Here is a 24311-nt window from a genome sequence, read left to right as displayed (position 1 = left end):
TTGTGGGGTTCTGGGGTTATTTATGGGGTTGTGGGGGTTCTGGGGTTATTTATGGGGTTATGGGGTTGGCTATGGGGTTATAGGGGTATGGGGTTATTGGGGTTTGGGGTTGTGGGGTTATGGGGGTTATAAGGGGTTATGGGCTATAGGGGTTATGGAGTTGGCCCCCACATATTGTACTGTGTGTGTCGGGGCAGTTGTGGTGGTGATGATGTTAATTAAGGCCGTAATTACTAATTACTATTACTAATAACGCACTCTGTGTCATCCCCAGGCTGTGCTGAGCGCAATGTGGGACAGAAGGCAGCAGCTGGGCACCAACTGTGCACCATCATTAGTGCACTATCACTTGTGCACCATCATTTGTACACCATCAGCTTTGCACCATCACTCGTGCACCATCATCTTTACACCATCACTTTACACCACTTTACACCTTCAGTTGTGCATCATCACTTGTGCACCATACCTTTGCACCATCACTTTGCACCACTACTTTGTACCATCATTTGTACAACATCACTTGTGCACCATCACTTTGCAGCATCCCTTTGCACCTTCAGTTGTGCACCACCACTTTGCACCATCACTTGTGCACCATCAGCTTTACACCCCCACTTTACACCCCCACTCTGCACCAGGAGCAGAGCTCAGCAGCTGTTCCCTGTTGTGTTGTTGTGTTATTGTGTAGTTGTGTTGTTCCAGCTCTGCTCACACTCGTGTGTTTATTGCACCATTATGGGCTTTTTTCCCCCAATAAAGCCCCACTCACAGCTGCAGCTTCATCCTGGCTCGTCCCCCTCCATCTTCCTCCTCCTCCTCCTGCTGTTGTTCACCCCCCGGCTCCGCTCACGACGCAGCCGCAGCAGCGACTCCAGGGCACGATGGGCGCTCATCACACTGCGGCTGTAGGATAATGGGACCCCATAGGGGATAATGAGACCCCATAGAGACCAATGAGACCCCATAGGGAACAATGAGACCCCACAGAGACCAATGAGACCCCATAGGGGGCAATGAGAGTCCCCATAAGGGACAGTGAGACCCCATAGGGGATAGTGAGACCCCTATAGGGCACGATGGGCGCTCATCACACGGCGGCTGCAGGGACAATGAGACCCCATAAAGACCAATGAGACCCCATAGGGGATAATGAGAGCCCATAGGGGATAGTGAGACCACACAGGGGACAGTGAGACCACACAGGGGACAGTGAGACCCCATAGGGGACAGCGAGACCCCATAAGTGCCAATGGGACCCTAACCCTAACCCCCCCCCCAGCACTCACTTGAGGTTGGACAGCTCGAGGATCAGCCCCCCCAGCACCGCAGACGCATCCTCACGTGGTGCCACCTCATTCCTGGGGGTCAAAGGGGGTGAAAATGGCACCAATCCGGGGCTTTTTAAGCCCAAAATGAGCTCTGGGTTCTGGTGGGGGGAGGGGGGTCCGACCTGGGGGTGCAGCTGGGTGAGGCCGGGTCCCCATCGGCGTCCACAGGGCACAGAGGGGCTGCAGGCTGGGAGGGGGTGGGGGGCTGGGGGGGAAATGGGGTGAAATGGGGGCAACTGGGGCAACAGGGGATGAACTGGGGGGAACTGGGATGAACTGGGGTGAATGGGGGTGAATGGGGGGGGATTGGGGGATATGAGAGTGACTTGGGGGGGGACTGGGGTGAATGGGGGTGAATTGGGGGGCATTGGGGGGATCTAAGAGTGACTTGGGGGGGAATTGGTGTGACTTGGGATGATTTGGGGGTGAATGGGGGGGAACTGGGCTGAACTGGGGCACCAAGGGCTGAACTGGGGGGAACTGGGATGAAATGGGGTGAACTGGGGGGGACTGGGGGGATCTGAGAGTGACTTGGGGGGGGAACTGAGATGATTTGGGGTGAATGGGGGCAAATTGAGGGGGACTGGGGGATATGAGAGTGACCTGAAGGGGGACTGGGATGAATTGGGGTGAATGGGGGGAAATTGGGGAGGATTGGGGGATCTGGGGGTGACTTAGGGGGGGACTGGGATGAATTTGGGTGATTTGGGGGTGAATGGCGGAGAACTGGGGTGAACTGGGGTAAGTTGGAGTGATTTGGGGTGAACTGGGGTAAATTGGGGCAATCTAGAGTGGAATGGGGGGTAAACTGGGGTGAACTGGAGCTCTATGGGGTGAAGTGGGACAATGTGGGTTGCAGTGGAGTGCTATGGGGCTGTTCCCTATGGGTTCTCATAGTACTCTGGCATTACCTGCAGCAGCTTGGTGTCCCCCCCTGGCACCCCACTGTGCTCTGGTGCTGAGATGTGGGGCAGCCCCACAGTGCCAGCCCCATAGCGCTCCTCACGCTCTGCCCCACAAGTGGGCTCCGCTTTGGCTGCCCACTCCCCCTCCAATGGATCTTTGGTGGCCTCAATGCATTCTGTGCCCCCATCAGTGTCACTATGGGGCTGTGGGGAGCTGTGGGGTGCTATGGGGCTGTGGGTCACTATGGGGCTGCAGGTCTCCCATATCAGGGCTGTTCTGGTCTTCCTGCTGCTCGCAGCCATCCATCCCATCCTGGAACAACCCCCCCCATAACCTGTGTGCTCCTTACCCCATAGCTGTGGGGAGCTGGGGGGTGGGGAGTCCAGAGCGTCGCCTCCAATCATGGCCCCCATACTGATGTCCTCCATATTGGTGTCCCCCCCATTTATGTCTCCCCCATTGCTGTCCCCCATATTGCTGTCTCCCCCCTTGGTGTCCCCCATATTAGTGTCCCCTCCACTTACATACCCCTCATTGCTGCCCCCTCTATTGGTGTCCCCCCCATTTCTGTCCCTCTCCTTGATGTCCCCTCCATTGATGTCCCCCTCATTGGTGTCCCCCATATTGCTGCCCCCTCCATTGGTTTCCTCTTCCTCGGTGCCCCCAGTATTAGTATCCCCCCCCTTGGTGTCCCCTCTATTGATGTCCTCCCCCTTGGTATCCACTCCATTAGTGTCTGTCATATTGGTGTCCACCATACTGGTGTCCCCTCCCTTGCTGTCCCTCCCCTTGGTGTCCCTGTCCCTTCCATTTTTGTCCCCTCCATTGGTGTCCACCATATTGGTGTCTGCCATATTGGTGTTTGCCATATTGGTGTCCCCCCCCTTGGTGTCCCCTCTATTGTTGTCCTCCCCATTGGTGCCCCATCCAATCATGTCCCCCCCCTTGCTGGCGCCCATCCCGCCCCAAGGCCCTTCCCGGCCCCGCCGCCATTTTGCTTCACCTCAGCTCCCGCCCAACGCCTTCCCGCCTTTTTCACACCGCGCGCTCTGCGCCTGCGCCGCGCGGGGGACGCTGGGAGTTGCAGTCCCCGGAGAGACGTAACGCGGCGCAGCGCGGGGGATGCTGGGAGTTGCAGTTCGCGGCGCGCCGTAAAGCGCAGCGGGGTGCGGCGCTTTTGCGACAGCGTCGCCGTAAAGTGCGGAGGTGTTGGCAGCCCCGTAGGAGGAAGCGGTGAGTGGGGACAGACCGGGACCGGGGGGGTCCGATGGGGGGGGATCGAACGGCGGGGTCCAATAGGGGGGGGATAGACCGGGGGGGTCCAATGGGGGGGGGTTCAGTGGGGAGGGGGGTGGGTACAACGGGGGGATCCAATGGAGGGCGGGGGGATTCAATGGGGGGGGGGATACAATGGGGGGGGATCTAATGTGGGGGGGGGTCCGATGGGGGGTGTACAACCGGGGGGGTCTGTGCTCTGTGTCAGGCATACAAGCCTGTTGGAAGGAGTGCATTGAGGCTGCAGCGCCCAGATGATAAACCTGAGTTAGCTGTCACCAGCAACCAAGCTTACGGTTAATTTCTGAAACAAGATTAGTGATAGTATTTCCAGGCAGCTGGCACAGAAGCTTCTTGGATTACAGTGCTGACAACACACATTCACCAGAGCCAGCAATGACAAAAAAATTTCCCAATCCCACCAGACCTTGAAGGACAGAGACCAATTTAGGTTTCTTCACTCTCACGAAGGGGAGTAAGTAAGAAGGTTCACTCAGTAATTCAACCTTACAGAGGCTACTTAGTAATTCTGTGAATTTAAGGAATTATAAAATGATGGATAAAAATAAGAAGTATTTTGTATTTAAATATATGTATACATTATACAGTTATTCTAATGCGACATCAAATGATTACCATTTTGCCCACAGATGTGAGAACTGTTAAGAGAAAATATACTTGCTTTTAACCACTGTAGATCACCCATGGCACATACCTAAGGACAACATAACAGCTGAAAGCAGTAACTGGGAGAAACACTATACAAAGTATACAGATTGGGCTGCACGTGCGTCAAGTGATTTATTAACACAACGAGGTTGGGGGGGAAGAAGAATTAAGTTTGATACCTGTTGTCTTCGTTTCTCCTCTTCAATAACAGCTTTGGCTTCTGCCTCTTTTATCTGTCCAGACATACAAAGTGATAAGTAACTGTTGTAAAAGCAGGTAAAACTATTATCTTACAGAGCCATAATTTATAGAACAGTTCTCAGAAAAGCGAGCAAAACCTTCACCAAGTGAGCTGTGAGCTTACTCAGATTCTAAAACATTCTGTGAAAAACCTCTATCAATTCATGTTTGAAAAACACGGAACATAAGAGACGCTACCATGTTATAAAACTAAACTTCTGACTAACTGGAAAATTCAAATGACAAATATAAAACCTGGGGAAAATATAAATATATATATTCATTAATACCAGGGAAAATTCCTTAATAAAGTCACTCTAAGCTTTCAGTAACTCAGTCCTCAATTCAGCACACTGTACACTGACGGGTAAATCCTTATATATGTATGTAATTTACACTCACACACTTCATTCCAAGTAGTTAAATATGCCCTGACTGCTAGAGCAAAAGGAAATCTCCACTTTTGTACCAAATGACATATTGGATAATGCATACTCATATTGTTCTACTGCTCTTGTTGTAATGGAAACTGTCAATGCAATTACATTTGCTTCACCATCAGAAAGTTTTATGAAAAATAAAACCTGGAACTACAACTGATCACTCTACAGAACTGTTACATAGCATTCAAGACAGCAAATTAAATGCCAGAAACTTAACCAGTTCATGCACCACTTCCTCATGTTTCCATAAAAGGCCTAGAAAAACAATGTGGATACTCTGTCTCTTTAGGTGAGATTATGCAGCAGTTTCTTTACTTCAAACAAAATTATTGGAGAGCATCCATGTTTACAATGGGCTGAAAAGCACATGCAGTTGCTGAAAGCTCTCTGTAATTGTGGCAGTCACCTAATACTGTGTGACAGGAACACACAAGATAACACTTTGCTAACCTTCAAAGTAAAAGTAAGGCCTAAATGAAGTGCTTCTATAGCTCTCACTAGCAGTAATGATTTTATTATCATTGATTAGCACTTCTTGGCTGAAGAGGAAATCTCCAGTTCCAATGTACATTAAAAATAAAGAGGTAATAGAGCATTACCTTAACATAGTGTTTCATCAAGTGAGTTGACACTATCTACAAGTAGTGCAATTCTCAGCAATAAGCCAGATTCAATAGTCCAAAAATTAAATGTGCAATTAAACTGTACGCTGAGTTACACTGCATTTCTTGCTATTACTGTCTTGAAAAAATAACGATCTGCCTGTTTTTTCCAGCTTTTCTCAAGGCAATGAAGACAACATAACTAAAATGGATACACCACCTCAGACGCCTTCCGTTTCATTTCCTTGCATAACACATCACACTCCAGTGAAACTTGGCCTTCTTGTATCTTGCTGCACTGTACTTCCTGTTAAGTATAAATTGAATTGTTTGTAATTCATTTCCCTATATAAAAATTTAATTATAATGTTCATTTTGTTGGGAAAATTGTAAAACAATTTTATTCGGTATATTTACAGAATGAAGCTAATAAATAAATATTATTTGAAACTGTAACTGTATTCAAGCATCCTTTTCTATTTTCCTTCTTTCTGATAAGCTAAACTGAATCAAGAATAAATCAAGTGGTTCAGTTTAATTTTTCATGTCTTTTTTTTCACTTATTTATTTAAGAAAAAGAAATATAACCTTGTGAACTGTTACAAAAGATACCATACAAAGTAACTAATAAGTAACTCTTCTGAAACTTCGTATCAATTCTCTAAACTGGCTGAAACTACAGGGCAAGGTCTGGTCATGGGAAGATCTCCCCTACTTCCTTCTCCTTCCTCCCCCTTACATTGAAGGCCAAAAAAAAAAAAACAAAAAAAAAAACAAAAAAAAACCACCAACAAAACCAAAACAGAATACCAGCACAGAGAGAAAGTTATAATCTATACTACTAGCCTATGAAGAATTTTGTCAGGAAAGCACAGTAACATAGCCAGAAGCTATTCTGGTTTTCATGCTTTCTGACAATATGCAGAACAATTTTCATAGCATACAGCAAAATCCAAAAACTAACTTCTTCAGAGCAATTCCAGCATGCTAAGATAAACCACCTACCTAGATGGTTAAGAATATGGTCCACTACAAGTTGTGGGTTACAAATTCAAGTGGTTTATACGACCTTGCATGTTTACATGCATAGCCTCATGATGCAACAGTTAACTTCAACACCAGAAAAGGAAGAAAAAATCCTCCTGTTTTGCACTCAAATTATGAGCTCCTACATTTGATATTAATTGTGATGGTTCAGATGAGGCATATTTACAGAGCAGCTTGGAATACGTGTCCTGTCAACTCCCAACTTCACCAGTAGTATACACAGACAGAAGACTGGTAGAGGAGAATTCAACTGCAAATATTAGGTACTCAATTCTGTTTCTCCTTATCTTCAAGATAAGCTATACAGCGTCAGAACTCAGCAGAAGATGATAACACATTTCAGTTTTCCAAAAACAGTACGAAAATTAGGGACAGCAACAACTAGATGTAACAGAGCTATCATGGAAATACCCATCTTCCTTATTCAGTTAAGTCTGGCATAAGAAACAAGACCTCAAAGTTCATCAAGTCCAACTGTAAACCTATATCTTAAGGAACAAGAAGCAGAAGTATACATGCAACCAATGATATTATTGATTTTACTGAACACAGTAGAGTAAGATAAACTGAAATTAGTAAGAGCACTTAGTCACAACAAAATAATTTATCCTCAGCAGAAGTCAACATTTCAACTTACAAATAAAGAAAAGCTAGTTATTTATAAGCAGAGACTGCTCAATTTGAAGCACGTACTCTGGGCATTACCATCCTTTCTCTTGAACATGCGCCCTGCAAGATCTGAGATTTCTGAAGACATTTCTTGGAGAAGCTAAGAACTCTGGGGAAACTGCATCTGTGTGGAAAGCTCAGAAGTTAACCGGGTCTTGAAAATAATTTAAGCATGCTTTGTTCAAGCCAGATAGTGAATTTTTCATTAAGTTAACACTTGTCAAGAGGTCACAGCAGCCTCTGGTTTTCCCCTCATCATACTTGATAGCTATAAGCTTTGTCCTTTATCTCTGCTGAAAGCTAAGGATGCTGATGCCTCTGTTTGCTTTAAGGGCCTCAGACAACCATCAATTAGGAATTCAAAACATCTGTGACTGTTCCAATCTATGTAATTATAAACTTCTCAGTTCCTAATGAGGAAAATGTGCTTTGACTTCTTAAATCACTCCAGATCATCTGATTATTTTCCTAATGGAACTACAAAAATTGAAGTGTGCTTGAAGAGAAAGGTATTGCAAATCTGGGAGCTAACATTTTCTACAATGAATTTTATGTTCCTTAGTGAATATTTTGATTGTTCCACCCAGACTTTCAGCTGCTGTTGCTGCTCTGCTCAAGTAACTGATTTTATTCCAGTCTTGACCAGAGACAATCCACCATGTACACAAGCCTAGGAACATACAAAGAAAATGTGTCACTCTCAGAACTGCAACTCCAAAACTTACCTTTTTCAGTCGCTTACAAGGACACTTGAGTTTAACCTTCTGGCTGCAGTTCAGAGGACAATCACCTGAATGGCAAATCTCTTCACACCGGTGACCACAAGGCAACTACAAGCAAAACAAGAAATACCCCACCAATGAATAACTGAAATTGCATGCAGTCTATGAACTAGTTTTATTTCAGACACAGCAGCTAAACAGAAAACTCATTCAGCTCATCAGGTTTGTCTTCCTACCTGCAAAACTGGAAAGAAAAAGGTCAACTTATTTCACTAGTTACTCAGAGTTTTTTGGTTCACATAGAATTATTTATCTTTTACTGGGAACGCTTGATCAAAAAACAATTTTTTCTTTCAAATGTTACAGGAACAGTCATCTCCACAATGATTCATATATCGACTGCCCTAACTACCTGTATGATGGAGGAATAAAAGTAGATGAAGTAAGAAGAAACTGAAAACTGAAATGAAGTGTGATGTGACCCAGCCTGACCCACAAATTGCTAACAAGAGGGTAGAATTAGAAGCAAAAATACCACAAAACTAGGTTTTATGTGCAAGAACCTTGCAAACTATGCAGGAGTCAAATACAGGCCACCAATATTCTTACACCTGAATTAATTTCACTAAATCCTAAATTTCTGCATTTGGTAAATTATCCTGTTTTTGACATCTGACAAATAGCATTTCCTTTTTTTAAACTATCAGTGAAAATTTTAACACTTATAATGAAACTATTATTATTCCTTACTGTATATTATTATTCATTACTGGGATAATTTAAATATGCTGCTGCCTTTTAAGGATGTAACAGTGTTCCCAGAACGACATTAGAGATTAAAAAAATAATTCACCAGAATAAAAACAAGTTTTCTTCCACAGTGTGTTGGGAGCTCAACTGACCTTGCTCAGGTCCCAAACAAAATCTTCATAACGATGATCTTTCATTTCCAATTACATAAATCAATACTGTCCAATACTGTTTATAAACAAAGGCAATAACTCATGTAAGATACCCAACTGATTCATTTATAAAGGTAGGTTTAAACAATATCACTCCCTGTACAGAAAGAGTTGGGGGAAAACACACTGGACAAATGACCACAGAGTCTCTTCCAGGATCCCACCTTAAGAGGCAAGAGCTTTTCCATTCATTTACATTTATTTTATCCAGCCATTAGATCTTATCCACAGACTGAAAAACTTCTCTACTGTCCTTTCATAACAGGCTCTTTATTCCCATAATATTCCCTTCATTGAATTCCAAGCAGCTTCAATCAATGTTTCTTGAATATAGTAGCCAGAACTGCAAGTAATATTCCAGCTGGAAGAACATTGTACAATGCCTTAATTGCAGCTTATTCTCCACAGAATATCTTTCCCTATACATCTTCCACTCTCATGTTCACTTCTCTCCAGTTATCCATGCTGCAACAGTAAGGATTTCTACTGTCTCCCAGGAGGGTTGTTATTGGCCTTGACATGCCCAGTCTCACTGGTTTTTCTGTATCTGTACCATGTCCCAAACGCATGTGTTCTGCTGCACATGCGTTTCCTCAGTTGTCACCTACTGACAACACACCACAAATTCTCATAAGAAAATCCCAACGAGTTTTTGGTGCCAAGGTCATTACTGCAAACAGTGCAAGACTAGCCCTCAATTTGAGCCCTTGGAAAATCCCCTTATTGCCAACATTTCTCGTTCCAATCACTCCTGCAGGAATTTTTGTTGTTGCTTATGGCTTTTGAGGTGGTTGCCCTAAATAAAAAAAAGAACCACAAGCAGTTGTTTCCTTCAGTAAACACCAACTCTCGCAACGATCATCTCTTTTACATGAATTAGCTGTTTACTGTCTGGCACAGCCTCAAGAGCACAAGTGAAGTATGACATATGGGACTACATCTCTTCTCTTTGTCTGGAGGAAAAAAGGAATTGGTTGTTCTATCAAAGAAGGAATTCAGTTTTGTCTGGCACAACTGATCACCTGCAAATCTACTTGAACTCTGCCTCATTGTTAAAAGATGGGTTAGATGCTCATGATTAAGCCTTGCACATGCTGAAGTCAGGCATGCTTCCATTAATAATGTCAAAGCCTGAACAGTTACATACCACCAGAGCACAGCACAGGAATAAACTTAATGCAATACCAAAAATCTTATTTTCTTATTGAGTTCATACACAGCTCACATTCAGTGGGATGCAGGACAAGAATGAAGCTGACAGTTTCAGCTGCTTCTCAACCCCTCCAGTGCAAACACAACATAAACTCATGGGAAGCAGTTCTATGAGTGGCAAAACAACAGCCCCAAGAGCTAAGAGAACAGAAGCAATCCAACCAGTTCTGCCAGATAAGTGCTGTAGTGGGAAGGGAGGTGGTTTTGTCCATTTATTTTTTGCAAATGTTGAGGTGCTAAAATATAATGTGTTTATCCCCTTAGATCTTTTTCACTGTAAATATTCTGTTGTTAATAGCTAGTAAACTAAAGGCTGAAAAGAACAGGCTTTATATTTGTCATAGCAAGCCCATTAAAAGAAAGCAGTATAACCCACAACTCTGAAAACAATCAAACAGAAATCTTCATGAGCGTTTTCCACTTTGGGAATGCATTTAAATCCTAACATTATGCCTGGTGATGACAAAAACCGTCAACATTTATGGATGCTTAACTAATCTTCACCAGCAGGTAATAAGCTATCTGTTAATGCACACATGAGAATAACCCCACTCTTGAGCAGCTGTCTCAAAGTTACAAACAAAAGCCAAGCTTATCACTTCCAACCCATGGGGCAGACTCACCAGTTTTAAAGTGTAGCTCTGCTCTCAGAGCTCTGTGAAAACCTCTACTGCTGAAGCTAGACACTGAGAAGGATACATGCTTATGATAGAAGCAAAGCTTTCATTGCACAGTAATAAAATGTAATGGAATACTGGCGGGGAGGTTCAACCTCTACTGCCATCCCACTAACATCTGCCTCTGATGTCATGGGCTGACATAATAAAATAGGAGGCATTACTTTCAGAGCAGCCCTCATAGATGCATTACAATGGGGTCCCATGTTTTACAATAAGATAATAGCAGAATGCACAGTAAAAGCACAAAGTACTGTTATTTTGTTGAAAAAATAATAATCACACGGAGCAAAGAAAAACATGTTAAACAGACCCACAACTACTGGTAATGGACATGTAAGCAATGGAAACAGCAATGGAAACTGTTAAAACTTTCGTTTAAGATCTGTCCCAAAACATCTGCTAACGTGATCATAAGAATTTAATCACCCCTGATTAAAAAAAAGTTACATTTCCTTCAACAGGATATTTAGCTATTGCTACCAAACAAAGCAAAGAACTTTTTAATTAAAGCTTCACATCCAACAGCTGTAGCAGTATCAAAGACTTTGCTTCTCCCTTTAAGCAGATAGGAAATACGAGCTGTACCGCACAACATTTGAAGTCTTTCTTAATAGCTCAATACTACCACATGCAAAACAAAAGCATGAAACCTGGCAGGACTTTTCAATTCCTGCTGTATTTTTCCCAAGGCACCAGACAATACAGCTGATTTTCATAATCCTTGGAAGAAGCACAACACCTGCAATTCAAGTACAATGCTTTCCACCATTTCCATTAATCAAAAAGACAAACATCTCAAAGCTTCAGGAGAATACTGTATTCCATTGAACCTAAACTGCACCATGCCGAACGTGGTGGAGTTACAGAATACACTGATTTTTAATAAACATTAGTTTTCCTGAGCTCTTCTGGTAAACCAAGCTCAGATTCTGACACCGAAAAGGAAATTCTCATAAAAACTAACCTGGTATTTACTTTTGGGCTGCTAAGATAACACAAAAACATTTCAGGTTTGGTGTTGAGGAGACAATTCTATTTAGGCATGAAGAAATTAAGAAGAACAGAGAGTACTTCTGAGGTTATCAGAACAGGACTAGGGAAAGCAGGAGGAACAGAAAAACAAGGACAGGAACTACATGAAGCAGGACTGTGCTAACACATTTCAAGAAAATTACTAAGACAGAACTAGAAACACAGGAAGAGAAGAGAATGTATTTTTATGTAACTGATTACACTACAAAGTTTTGCATGTAGATGAAACAAGATAAATCCATATCTACAGGAATGAGAAGAGTTAACCAAAAGCCTTATCCAACTAAAACAGACTTGCTGTCCTGAGTCTTCTGTTCACATCCCACTGAATTCAATTCTAAAAAGGCCCTGCTCTACAAACGATGCAATTCTGAATTGCAGACTTGAATTCAGTAGTACTACTGGATGGATTTTAAACCTCAGACTGAGTCTTGGGAATACATCCAGAAAAATCTCAACAGTTAACATTAATCAAAGTCAAAGAAGAGATATGGAAAAAATCTTTGAAGAGAACCTGAAGTACAGGAACACACAGTTCATGTTAAGAGATTAGAAGTACTCCTGAAAATAAAGAGGAGGAAGCGTTGCAGCAAATAAAACCAAAGGAACAGAGAAGGAAATGGAAGGACAAAAGTTAAGAGGTAAACAGTGAAATAAATCCCCTGCCGGGAAGAGAACTTTCAGACATCCAGGTGAGAAGATTGTGACAGATGGATTCATTTACTCAAGTAAGACAAATAAAGAGGATGTGCAAAACGAAGACATCACAAAGGCAAGGGCAGAAAGCAGAAGATGCAAGTAGACACACAGCAAAGAGTCCAGAATTTCTATTGGGGTTTCATGGATTTGTTAACATAACCTTGTCTGAAAAACAGAGACTCTTGGGAAGCAGGCAGGAATACTCTCAAGTTTTGCAAGTTACTCAAAACCAGGAAAGTCTGTCTAGTAAAAGACTGGACACTTCTGAAACCAGAAAATAATGCAACACGGGTTTTGAATCTATGTCTATTCAGTTGAGGCAGAATTCAGGCAAGGTGAGACAACAGATCTCAGACTAGAGGACTCCACAGGCAAAGCAGCACAACGGAACAGAAAGCAAACAGTGCAGAAGGACAAGCTGAATCAAATTACTTCTGAGTGCCAACTACATACTACTGGAGACAAAGTACAAGGCAAAAACAGAGTAAAAAAACAATAAACAATTTCAGGATTAAGTATTCTCAACCCTTTGAAATTATGCACAAGCCTTTTCTTTACAGCTGGGATGCAGAATTTCTGAGAAATTCTGAAGTGTTTAACAGTGGAAACACTTTCCAAAATATTCCTGACTATTCACGTTTTTCCTCTTTGTAAATTTCCTAATTCTACAGTAAGGAAACAGAGTGAAGAAAGGGCTGTCACCCTTGCCACAACTATTGACAACTAAAGAACAAAGGCACAATAGTAAGTAATACATAGATTTCTGAAAACACACAAGCAGCACAGAATAACAGCACTGGGAGGGACTAGGAACAAGTCATTTTGCCCATCCCTCATGTCTTACAGCAATAAAATCCATAACTAGACTAACCCCAATATATGTCTAAGCTGTTACTGATGAAAATTCTGTAGCTTTTCCAACCTATTCTTCCCAAGCTCTACAAGCTTTACTACTCAAAGGCAGTAACTAACACGAATCTTCCTAACTGATACAACCACTAGTTCATAGCCTGTTTGCCATATAACAAGTTTACTATTCTTCTTTACAGCAACCCTTCATATAGTCACATACAACAAAGCAATTAGCTCCTTTGTCTTAAGCTTCAAGCTACTCAATATGTTTCACTAGCACAGTCAGTCATTAAGAATTCATTTTACTTAGGTCCCGTGCAGTTTTTTTTGTTTCTCTTTTCTTGTTTCCTAAAACTGTTGTGCAGACACTGATCACTGACCCTGCGCAAGAAAAATCACAAATACACTCCTCTGTATTTGTCCCAACCAAAGAGTATCCTGTTGAGAAAGTCTGTTCAAGATCAGTTTTCAATCAGTTTTTCAGATCAAAGGACATACTCTTCCTCATTCAACCTCAGCAGCTTCAAGCTTCAGCTTTCAAGCCATGAATGAAGTATTCACTGATACTGTCCTGGAGTCCTTAACCCTCATAGAATAAAAAAATCATTACGGTTGGAAATACCTCTAAGAACAAGTCTAACCATCAACCTATCAGCACCACATTTGCAGCGTTTGAGGCACGGACTCAGATGTGAACGATCCAAATCATTTATTACAAGTTCTCACATCTATTGTACACAGTCCTTTTGTTGCTGTGGCAGCCACGTGCTGCAGTAAAGTTCCACCCTAGGATGGAGGATCCCAGATCTCAGGCTCATGAGTTGACCATCATTCAGCTGTTCTCACAACCCTGGGTAACACTGTCCAGGTTAACTGAGACTCTTCTCCCCATATCAGGGCTTTCCTATTCAAAGGCAAATCACCTTGGGCTTCCTTTGGCCAAACCAGGCAGAAGAGACATCCCACAAATCCAGAAGGTAAACTCCATCTTTTCGTTCCTTAACTTGGTTAATAAAGTGCACGGATTTGCCACCACTGAGTGTATCCATTCAACTATTCTAGTACTTGCCCTCAAGTCTTGTACCAAACTACAGCACTTGCTATCAAAATTGGAATCCAAACTCCAAAAAGTTACCTATTATTTCTTTTATCCTCCTACAGTCCCATAGCCTCAAAGGGCACCGCTTTACCCTGACTAGGCAAGCTCTTGCTTTTAACTTCTATTTAGGGCTTCATTTTTGGCCCTGATGCCCACACCACTAAGTGTATCATATTTGAGATTGCTGTAACTCCTGGGGGTACAACATTGTTTTGCCCAGTTTGTGTTAAAGCCAGAGTTACAGTTTTTAATCAGTCAATATCGTTGCACTCTTAGCTCCAGTTTTATTCAATTTCTTGCCAGAGTAACCCGGCAGGTACAAGAATTTCTGTATTCCTGCTTGTTTTCTTAGCTTATGTTTAATTAATCCAAAAAAGGAAACCTTTTCCCGTTGGGCAGTAGCATCTACTACTGTTACAAAACCATCTATGGGTAGTAAGAAGCACCCATATCCACCAGAAAACGAACCTCAATATCCTGCTTTCCTAAATGCAATTTCCCACTGCAGTTTGCACACTGCTTTCCTTCCAGTGAGGTCACTCCCAAGTACACTGCCCGGTGCAACTCAAGGGTAGGTATGGCCAGCCATACGGACCACAAACCCACACAGAACCGCAAGGTATCGCTGCACAGAAGACTTATTAGGACCCTTAGACAAGGATCTGGGGAAAGTCGTATTCTTACAGCAGCTTCTGGGTAAAGCTCCTAGCCACAGCTCGGTTCCATTGCAAGAGTTCTGTTCAACACACAATGTCCTCTGGTGCTGTACCTGAGATTACATCTTGCTGGGACATACTCGTGGGGGTTAGGAGTAACAGGAACGCCAGGACAGCAAGGGAGGGATGCCTGATGACAAGGGTGTGCGAATGTCCCCACCGAAGGAAGCAAAGAGAGCCGGCAGAAAGCGATGCTTCATTAGCGTAACAAAACACAGCCCCCATTCCTCCCTCCCTCCTCCCCCGCACCCCTTCCCATCGCCATCCCCCGGGGGCAGACGTGCCATGAAAACGAGCTCTGGGCGTGATCGTTGTGGGAATTCCTGCCTTCCTGAGCCTGTGTGGAAGAGGCGAGAGCCTGGCTGGAAGCCATCCGGGCAGCACCGCGGTGGCAGGAGGTGCACCAAGGCCGTCCTGCGGCCAGCTCCGGGCTGAGGGCACTCGGCGTCCTCTGCTCTACGCGACTCCGAGGAGCCCGGCTACCTGCACCAGAGCTGGGAGCAGCCTGCTCCGCACCCAAGGTAGGTGCCCTTCGTGGCTCGTGCAGAGGAGCGCACGCTTCCTGCCCCCTGCCAGCAGCACCGGGAGAGGAGCGGGGAGCGGCCCCGGACGGGGCGGAACCCGCACTGCCGTACCCCAGGCGGGACCCTGGTCCCGGCTCCAGCTCCCGCTCAGCGCAGCAGGTTTGCTGGCCCAGACGGGCTGCAACCAGGGCAGCAGTTCATGCAGCCCGGGCTGGGCTCCGAGGGGCACGGGAACGGGCTGGGAGCTGGGACAGTGAGGAAGGGAGCAGAGGAGGTCAGCGTGCTCTGCTGCCCGGTTGGATCTCTGTAACACAGCGCAGCTGGGGCTGCAGTTCTTCCTCTGGGCCACGGGAGACACGAGACGGCCTCGCTCTGCAGCTGTGCACGCGTGGATTGACGGAAGCTTTAAACCCCCCGATGCCTCCTTTGGAGTGTCTTAATGTGAAGCCTCCAAGAGGGAATTTGCACTCGCCCTGCTCCTCCTCCCCGGCAGCCCCCAGCTTCTCTTCAGGGACCCTGCGGGCAACACGTGCCTCTGGCGACCCTTGAAATGGCGTTACCTTTTGTTTGCTGAGCGCTTGCCTGATGGCTCAGCTGGGGTTGTGCAAACCCCTGGCAAGGCTTTTGTTCAGGCTGTCCCGGCAGCTGCAGATGCCTTGAGCACACAGCTGCGGGCCCTGAGCACGTTCAGCATCTGCAGCAGCTCCGGCACTGGGCTCTGGAACAGACGATGAGAAGCTGGCAGCCTGTGGGCTGACTGGAGCACGCGTTGAGAACACAGCCGAGCAGCAGCAGGTCAGTAAAGCACAGCCCAGGTGCCTTCTGCAAAGGGCACGCGCTGCTGAGAGCGTCCCCTGGCAGTGAGCGCAGTCTGCGTGCTCGGCTGAAGAGGGAGGGAGGAATGAATTTATTGATATCATGCAGGTGTCCTGGAGTGCTCTAACAACTGCTTAACAAGGCTGTTGTAACCACGTGGTTGTTTATTGCCTTAATTGTTCTGTTTAGCACTGCTGCTATTTGATAAGTTGCCTTCACGGTTCAGTTAAAATTCCCAGCACAGCATCGGCTGGTGGTGGCTGTGACCGTCACAGGCTGGTTTGGCTGCAGTGCTGTCAGATACTCTCTCTTCTCAGGAGATGGAAAAATAATCTCCATGTGGTTGGATGTTTTGTTGATTTATTGTTGTGTTTAAGTAAGCCATCCTATTTATTTGAGAAGTGTGAACCATCCAGTTGACTCCTCGCCGTTTTGCACTTCCTTACCCGAGGAATGTGAGACATCACCACTTTTAGGTAACATCAGCAGTAGGTGGTTTTGAGAACTACATCAGTCACCTTTACAGAGTACTTTTCCCAACCCTTTTCTGAGGGCTTGCTTGATTTCAGCAAGCCCAGGGCTACTTCCACTCCTGAGAGGATGTACGGACATCTGCCAGAGGATTTAATCCATTTGCCACCAGGTGTTCCCTCACGGATCTATGGAGGTGGTGCTCCAGCAGGCTTGCTGTGTTTGAGTGTTGGGGGCTGCATTCATGGTGTTCTTCCATGAACCAGGTGCTTTTCTGCACCTCCTGCTGGATGGTTGGATGGCCATACCATTTTCTAACAGTATTTCTGCATCTCTTTCTGGGTAGCCGTCCCCTTTAGGCGTGCTTGCAGTCAATCAAAAGATACCCCAGTTGGCACAGGCTGTCCTTGTTGTATGTCCTCAACTTCCTTCACCACTCAGACCTCAAATAAAACTCCCCTTTCCCATTCCTCGTGTATCACTCTTCAGTTTCCTTAACTGCAGCTAGGGCAGGCAATAAGCCGTCATTCTGCTGCCTCTGTTTGCCTTAACTGTGTAGAGGCAGTGCCTTTAATTAGTGCTATGGGTGCAGTTTTGCATCTGTTTGGAGCCAAACCCTACAGGTGGAGGATGTGTGGCCTAAAGGATTGTAGGCGACTCGGGGAGGTCTTCGTTTATTGTGTGAATAAGCATTACCTGCACAACTTGCACCACGTAGTGCAGCAGAAATATTGTGGAATATCAGTCGCTTTTGATTCTGGGAGGACCGGTGCAGTTCTCTTTTGCTTCATATGTCACTTCCAAACCCGACACGATGCTGATAACACCTTTCCCATTTTGCATCCTATTACTGCCCCCAGTGACCTCTGCTTTCTGCTCAACTACAGCAGTCGCCACGAGAACATTCACAGAAGTATTTGGGACGTGCTTCATGTCTCTTGTCATCGGTTTGTTTCCCTTCTTGCCATCCTGCAGACTTTGCCCATTGGTCACAAGTGGATCCAAACACAGCATACACTCCTAAGGGAGAAGCAGGACTATATTTGTTGATATAATAGGGATATGCTGTAGTGATTTAACAGTGACACAGCAGGATCGGAGGTGGCTGGATACACTTGGTTATTTACTGCATGGAGGGTAGGGTTACGCACACACCTACAGGAGGCCCTCCCATTGAGTCACGAGGCTCAGAGTAGTTCCCCTTTTTTTCTCATGTCTTCAGACCACAGAGGTAAGGAGCTAGGATGTGGCTGGATCCTCTCCTAGTCCCAAGCTTGGTCAAGGCTTTGTGTGGAAGGAATCATACGTGCACAGTCCCTCTAAGACAGAACCTTAGAGAGTACATGAAAGCTCCAAAGTAACCATGGGTGTCTTACAGAAGATCTGTATTGAGAAGGAGTCTTGATGTCAAGCTGCAAGGGATCTCTGTGCAGGTGTGAGCTGCAGAAACAGCCCTGCTCGAGGGCAGGTCCTGTGGTGCAGCCCGCTGCTGTGCAGCAGAGCTGGAGGGGCACTTGGGCTGCTCCCTCTTTTGGGGTAAGATGACTGCCTCCTTGCCGTGCTTTGTCTTAAGTCCCCTCTCAGTCTCAGCTGTTGAACTAAGTGTCAGCTACCAGTTGTTTCAGCCTCCCAGTCTGAGACAGCTTTGTGACGGTTCATCTCTTTGAGCCAGACTGTTTCCTGTGCTGCAGCTCATTGTCTTTCTCTGCAAGGCCAGGCAGTGCCCTGCAGAAGGGCTGAGCTGGGACTGGGACTGCTGCATTCTCTCACAGCTCCCCTGCCATTTCTCTTCTCCCTGCAGGCTCCAGTTCAACTTCTGCCTTCCAGCCGTGATCATCCCAGCCTGCAGGAGAGCAGCAAATGGCCGCAGCACATCCAGTTGAGGTAGGGGTTGGGGAAGCAGGCAGGAGAGGCCAAGGGGCCAGGGATGTGAATGCAGGGGAAGAGGGAGGTGCCCTCAGCCAGCGTGTGTGTGCTGGGGACAGAAAAGCAGCTGGGGTGTGAGGTTCTGTCCTGTGCGAGCTGCTTGCCTGGGCCTTGGCTGTTCCCAGCAAGGAGCCTCTTTGCTTTCAGGAGCCTGTGAGCTTTGAGGAGGTGGCCGTGTATTTCAGCAGGGAGGAGTGGGCGCTGCTGGACCCTGTGCAACGAGAGCTCTACCGGGATGTGATGTTGGAGACATACCAGTGTGTGGCCTCGCTGGGTGAGAGCTTGTCTGCCTTTCCTCCTCGTTAGGGCACCTTTGGCTGTGCAGAATGAGCCTCTGCAAGCCGGGCCTTGAATAAACACCATGCAGCTACATATTGACTCACACCACAGTGCCAGCAAGAAAGGAGATACTGAAAAGCATGAGTTTCAGAAGGGATTAGTATGCACGGCACTCTGATCAAAGCCACAGAGTCAGTGCTGGCAAGCAGGCATCAGCCAGGAGGGAGAAAACCAGCCCTTGTGTTGTGTGTTGCTTGGTGCCACCAGCTCCAGCTCACAGATGAATCCCTGGTTACTGCTATGGAATTGAGGATTTTCCATGCAATTGCCATCAACATTTTGATGCCTTGACCTCTGGTAGACTGTAAGAAAACAAATAAGCTGTTGTAAAGTTAATTTGAAAGAAAAAATATCCCTTCACAATGTTCAGAGATGTCAAAACATTCTTTGCTCCAAGGGAAGCTGTAGGCACAGTGTCATTTAGACATAAATGGTGGTTTCTCCTTGGGGAGGGGCACAGAGTGGAGCTGTTGAACAGGCACTGTGCCAGCATGAGGGAAATGCTCTCTTGTTCCCTGTTTCTCTCCCTGAAGCTCCACTTCCAGCCCCCAAGCCCATGGTGATCTCCCTGCTTGAACGAGGGGAAGACCCCTGGATCCCAGATGTGCGTAGCCCTGAGGCCATGCCAGGAGACCTCAGCCCAGGTGAGGTGGTGGAGGGAAGGGGAATGTTGGGGCTGTAAGAGCCTTCTCTGCCTGTGTTTTATTTTGGGCACCGTGTGCTATTGCTGCATTTCCTCTGTCATCCAGCAGCTGATGGGATCAAAAATACAAAGGAGGTTCCGCAGAGAAATTGTGTAGCAGAAATGCAGCGGAATCACATCTCTGTGGAAGAAATCAGAAGGGATGTCCAGGAAGTCCTGCAGCAAGGTCAGGGTGAGCACATCAAGAAGCCCCTGGGAAAGCGTCTGGGAATGACACTGAGGAACCCAGTGGACTCCAACATAGGTCCAAAGCAGCCTGAGGAAACCAGGAGCAAGGATGTGTGCCAGATGAAAAAGCAGAATCCATGCACTGAGTGTGAGAAAAGCTTTAAACTGGATTCCAGCATCACTAGCCACCAGTGCACACACTCAGCAAAGAGGCATTATGAGATCTGTTATTCTGCAGAGAGCATGAAATGGAGACTCCACCCCACTGGCCAGCAGTGCATGTACACAGGAGAGAGAGCCTTTGAGTGCTCTGACTGTGGAAAGACTTATACGGACAGTGGGAGCCTCACTTCCCACCAGTGTATCCACAGAAGAGAGAGACTGTACAAGTGCCTTGAGTGTGGGAAGAGCTTGAAAGGTATTTCTAAACTCAAAATACACCAACGTGTCCACACAGGAGAGCGACCGTATAAGTGCCTTGTGTGTGGGAAGAGCTTTAAGGATAGTTCTAACCTCAAAATACACCAACGTGTCCACACAGGAGAGCGACCGTATAAGTGCCTTGAGTGTGGGAAGAGCTTCAAAGAGAGAACCCACCTCACCATCCACCAGCGTGTCCACACAGGAGAGAGACCATATAAGTGCTCTGAGTGTGAGAAGAGCTTCATAAGCAGTTCTGATTTGAAGCGCCACCAGCGCATCCACACAGGAGAGAGACCCTGCAAGTGCTCTGAGTGTGGGAAGAGCTTCATAAGCAGTTCTAATTTGAAGCGCCACCAGAGCATCCACACAGGAGAGAGACCATATAAATGTCCTGAGTGTGGGAAGAGCTTCAAAAGCAGCTCTGAACTGAAGATGCACCAGCGTGTCCACACAGGAGAGAGACCATATAAGTGCTCTGAGTGTGAGAAGAGCTTCATAAGCAGTTCTGATTTGAAGCTCCACCAGCGCATCCATACAGGAGAGAAACCCTATAAGTGTCCTGAATGTGGGAAGAGCTTCAAAAGCAGCTCTGAACTTAAGATGCACCAGCGTGTCCACACAGGAGAGAGACCATATAAGTGCTCTGAGTGTGAGAAGAGCTTCAAAAGGCGTTCTGAATTGAAGATGCACCAGTGCATGCACACAGGAGAGAAACCCTATAAGTGTCCTGAGTGTGGGAAGAGCTTCAAAAGCAGCTCTGAACTGAAGATGCACCAGCGTGTCCACACAGGAGAGAGACCATATAAGTGCTCTGAGTGTGAGAAGAGCTTCATAAGCAGTTCTGATTTGAAGCTCCACCAGCGCATCCATACAGGAGAGAAACCCTTTCAGTGTCCTGAGTGTGGGAAGAGCTTCATAAGCAGCTCTGAACTGAAGGTGCACCAGCGTGTCCACACAGGAGAGAGACCATATAAGTGCTCTGAGTGTGAGAAGAGCTTCATAAGCAGTTCTGATTTGAAGCACCACCAGCGCATCCATACAGGAGAGAGACCATATAAGTGTCCTGAGTGTGGGAAGAGCTTCATAAGCAGTTCTAATTTGAAGCGCCACCAGAGCATCCACACAGGTGAGAGACCCTGCAAGTGCTCTGATTGTGGGAAGAGCTTCATAAGCAGCTCTGAACTGAAGGTGCACCAGCGTGTCCATACAGGAGAGAGACCATATAAGTGCTCTGAGTGTGAGAAGAGCTTCATAAGCAGTTCTGATTTGAAGCACCACCAGCGCATCCATACAGGAGAGAGACCATATAAGTGCTCTGAGTGTGAGAAGAGCTTCATAAGCAGTTCTGATTTGAAGCACCACCAGCGCATCCATACAGGAGAGAGACCATATAAGTGCTCTGAGTGTGAGAAGAGCTTCAAAAGGCGTTCTGAATTGAAGATGCACCAGTGCCTGCACACAGGAGAGCGACCCTATAAGTGTCCTGAGTGTGGGATGAGCTTTAAAAGGCGTTCTGAGCTGACGCTGCATCAGAGCATCCATCAGGAAAAAGAGACCCTGTGAGTGTCCTGAGTGTGGTAAGAGCTTCAAAGGGAGTTCTGAATTGAAGCTGCACCAGCATATGCACACAGGAGAGAGACCATAGCTTCTGTCGGACATTTTAGAACATTTTGGCCAGGCCTGCATGCAAGGAGATGCCTGGGAACTTGTCTTTTCTCTCCCTCAGAGAATCCCATCTGCTGTGTTACCAGAATGTCTGCACCAGTGAGCTGAAATGGCAGGAAGCCTTGAGTGTGAGAAGGGCTTTGTGCCTAGCAGAGAGCTCCTCACACTCCCAGAAGAACTTCATGCAAAGCTCAGTCCTCATTAAACATTGCAGTCCACAGGACAGGTAGCTACTAGGAGTGCATCTCCTGCAGGAAGAGTTTCTCTCAGGGCTGGTGCCTCATTTCTCATGGGAAAACCCCCAGCAGGAGAAACCCTCAAAATGCTGGAGAGCCCGGGGATGAGGGAGACCAATGCTTCTCTCCATGCAGGAAGAGTTTGCAAAGGAGACAGCATCACCGACACCCTCTGCAGAAGGGACTTAACCCAGGAGCTTCAGATGGCCTTTCCTTGCTGCCCAAAGCACTTCTCTCACCATGCCCGCTTTCCACTTCTACTCTTCCCACCAGCTGCTTTTTGATGCTGTTTCCTAGTGGAGAAGTGGTTGTGTAGGGATCTGCTGTGTGTCTGTGTGCATGTGTTGCTCTCAGTCATTTCTGAGCGCACTGATGCATCCCAGAGAAGGGTCAGCAGAGCAGTAACGTGGCTCTTGGAGGTTTTCTGAGAATCTTCTGTAGTGGAAAGAGAAGGGGGTGAATAAAGTAGCTGAGTTGTTCTGGAGCTTTCTTCACTGTAGTCTTGTTTTTGCTCTTAAAATAAATGTCAGCATGTGGAATGAGGAGAGGGAAAGGTGCAAGCAGGGTTTGGTTTTGGTGCCCTCTCCAGCCCACTGCTTGCTTCTGGACAAGGCATTTCCTTTCTTAATAGGGGAGATGCTCCAGGCCCTTCACCATCTTCGTGGCCCTCCGCTGGACTCTCTCCAAGAGATCCCTGTCTTTTTTGTACTGGGGAGCCCAGAACTGGACACAATATTCCAGATGAGGCACTAATAGGGCAGAGTAGAGGGGGAGGATCACCTCCTTCGACCTGCTGGACACGCTCTTTTTAATGCACCCCAGGATGTCATTGGCCTTCTTGGCTACAAGGGCACACTGCTGGCTCATGGCCAATCTGTTGTCCACCAGGACGCCCAGGTCCCTCTCTGCAGAGCTCCTCTCCAGCAGGTCTTCCGCCAGCCTGTACCGGTGCATGTAATTATTCCTCCCTAGGTGCAAGACTCTACACTTGCTTTTGCTAAACCTCATCCGGTTTCTTACTGCCCAGCTCTCCAGCCTGTCCAGGTCTCGCTGAATGGCAGCACAGCCTTCAGGCATGTCAGCCAATCCTCCCAACTTCATGTCATCAGCAGACTTGCTGAGGGTGGTCACTATCCCCTCATCAAGGTCGCTGATGATGTTTAACAAGACCAGACCCAGTACAGACCCCAGGGGGACACTGCTAGTTACACGCCTCCATCCAGACACCACACCGGCAATGACAACCCTCTGCACTCTGCCAGTCAGCCAATTCTCAACCCACTTCACTGTCCACTCATCTATCCCATACTTCCTCAGCTTTATAAGGATGTCATGGGGGACAGTATCAAAAGCCTTACTGAAATCAAGGTAGACTACATCTACCGCCCTCCCCCTGTCCACCCAGCTAGTGACATCTTCATAAAAGGCGACCAGGTTGGTCGAGCACGACCTCCCCTTGGTGAACTCATGCTGAGTACTCCTGATAGCCTCCATATCACCCAGTTGTCTGGAGATGGCATCCAACACAAGCTGTTCCATCACCTTCCCTGGGACAGAGGTGAGGCTGACGTGCCTATAATTACCCGGGTCTTCCTTCTTGCCCTTTTTGAAGACTGGAGTGACATTGGCCATCCTCCAGTCTTCAGGCACCTCCCCAGTTCTCCAAGATCTCTGATAGATTACAGAGAGCAGCTCAGCAAAGACCTCTGCCAGCTCTCTCAGCACCCGCAGATGCACCCCATCAGGTCCCATGGATTTATCGATTTTAATGTTTCCTAGGCACTCATGGACCACCTCCTCCCTGACTAAAGGGAAATCTCCCATTCCCCGGACTCTCTCATCAACCTCCAGGGTCTGGGATTCCTGAGGGAGAGCCATTTCACT

General features: G+C 46.5%; 1 protein-coding gene, 1 long non-coding RNA gene and 1 pseudogene across 4 annotated transcripts; 2 read left to right on the top strand and 1 right to left on the bottom strand.

Moving 5' to 3' along the window:
- Positions 1-711: 711 nt before the first annotated feature.
- LOC146752737 (uncharacterized) lies at positions 712-2798 on the bottom strand. The gene is made up of 4 exons (XM_085531479.1): positions 2243-2798; positions 1454-1536; positions 1290-1361; positions 712-906 (listed from the first exon to the last, which is right to left on the bottom strand). Exons 1-4 carry the CDS (start codon positions 2738-2740, stop codon positions 783-785), a joined length of 777 nt encoding a protein of 258 aa, XP_085387605.1. The 5' UTR covers positions 2741-2798; the 3' UTR covers positions 712-782.
- Positions 2799-3291: 493 nt separating this feature from the next.
- On the top strand, positions 3292-5922 carry LOC146752736 (uncharacterized). 3 transcript variants are annotated; one of them, XR_014940465.1, is made up of 3 exons: positions 3292-3470; positions 3851-3987; positions 5651-5922. It is a non-coding gene; the product is annotated as an uncharacterized LOC146752736 (long non-coding RNA). The 3 variants fall into 3 exon arrangements; XR_014940463.1 differs by lacking the exon at positions 3292-3470 and having other exon boundaries at positions 3724-3987; XR_014940464.1 differs by lacking the exon at positions 3292-3470 and having other exon boundaries at positions 3724-3987; positions 5640-5922.
- An 11494-nt stretch (positions 5923-17416) lies between these two features.
- On the top strand, positions 17417-22171 carry LOC146752735 (uncharacterized; annotated as a pseudogene).
- The last annotated feature ends 2140 nt before the right edge of the window (positions 22172-24311 follow it).

Source organism: Coturnix japonica, unplaced genomic scaffold (assembly GCF_054131305.1).
Source record: "Coturnix japonica strain WE unplaced genomic scaffold, WE-NBRP24 Scf042, whole genome shotgun sequence".
Taxonomy (NCBI): domain Eukaryota; kingdom Metazoa; phylum Chordata; class Aves; order Galliformes; family Phasianidae; genus Coturnix; species Coturnix japonica.
Note: the sequence above shows the minus strand (reverse complement) of the source record. Positions and strands in the feature narration are given on the sequence as shown.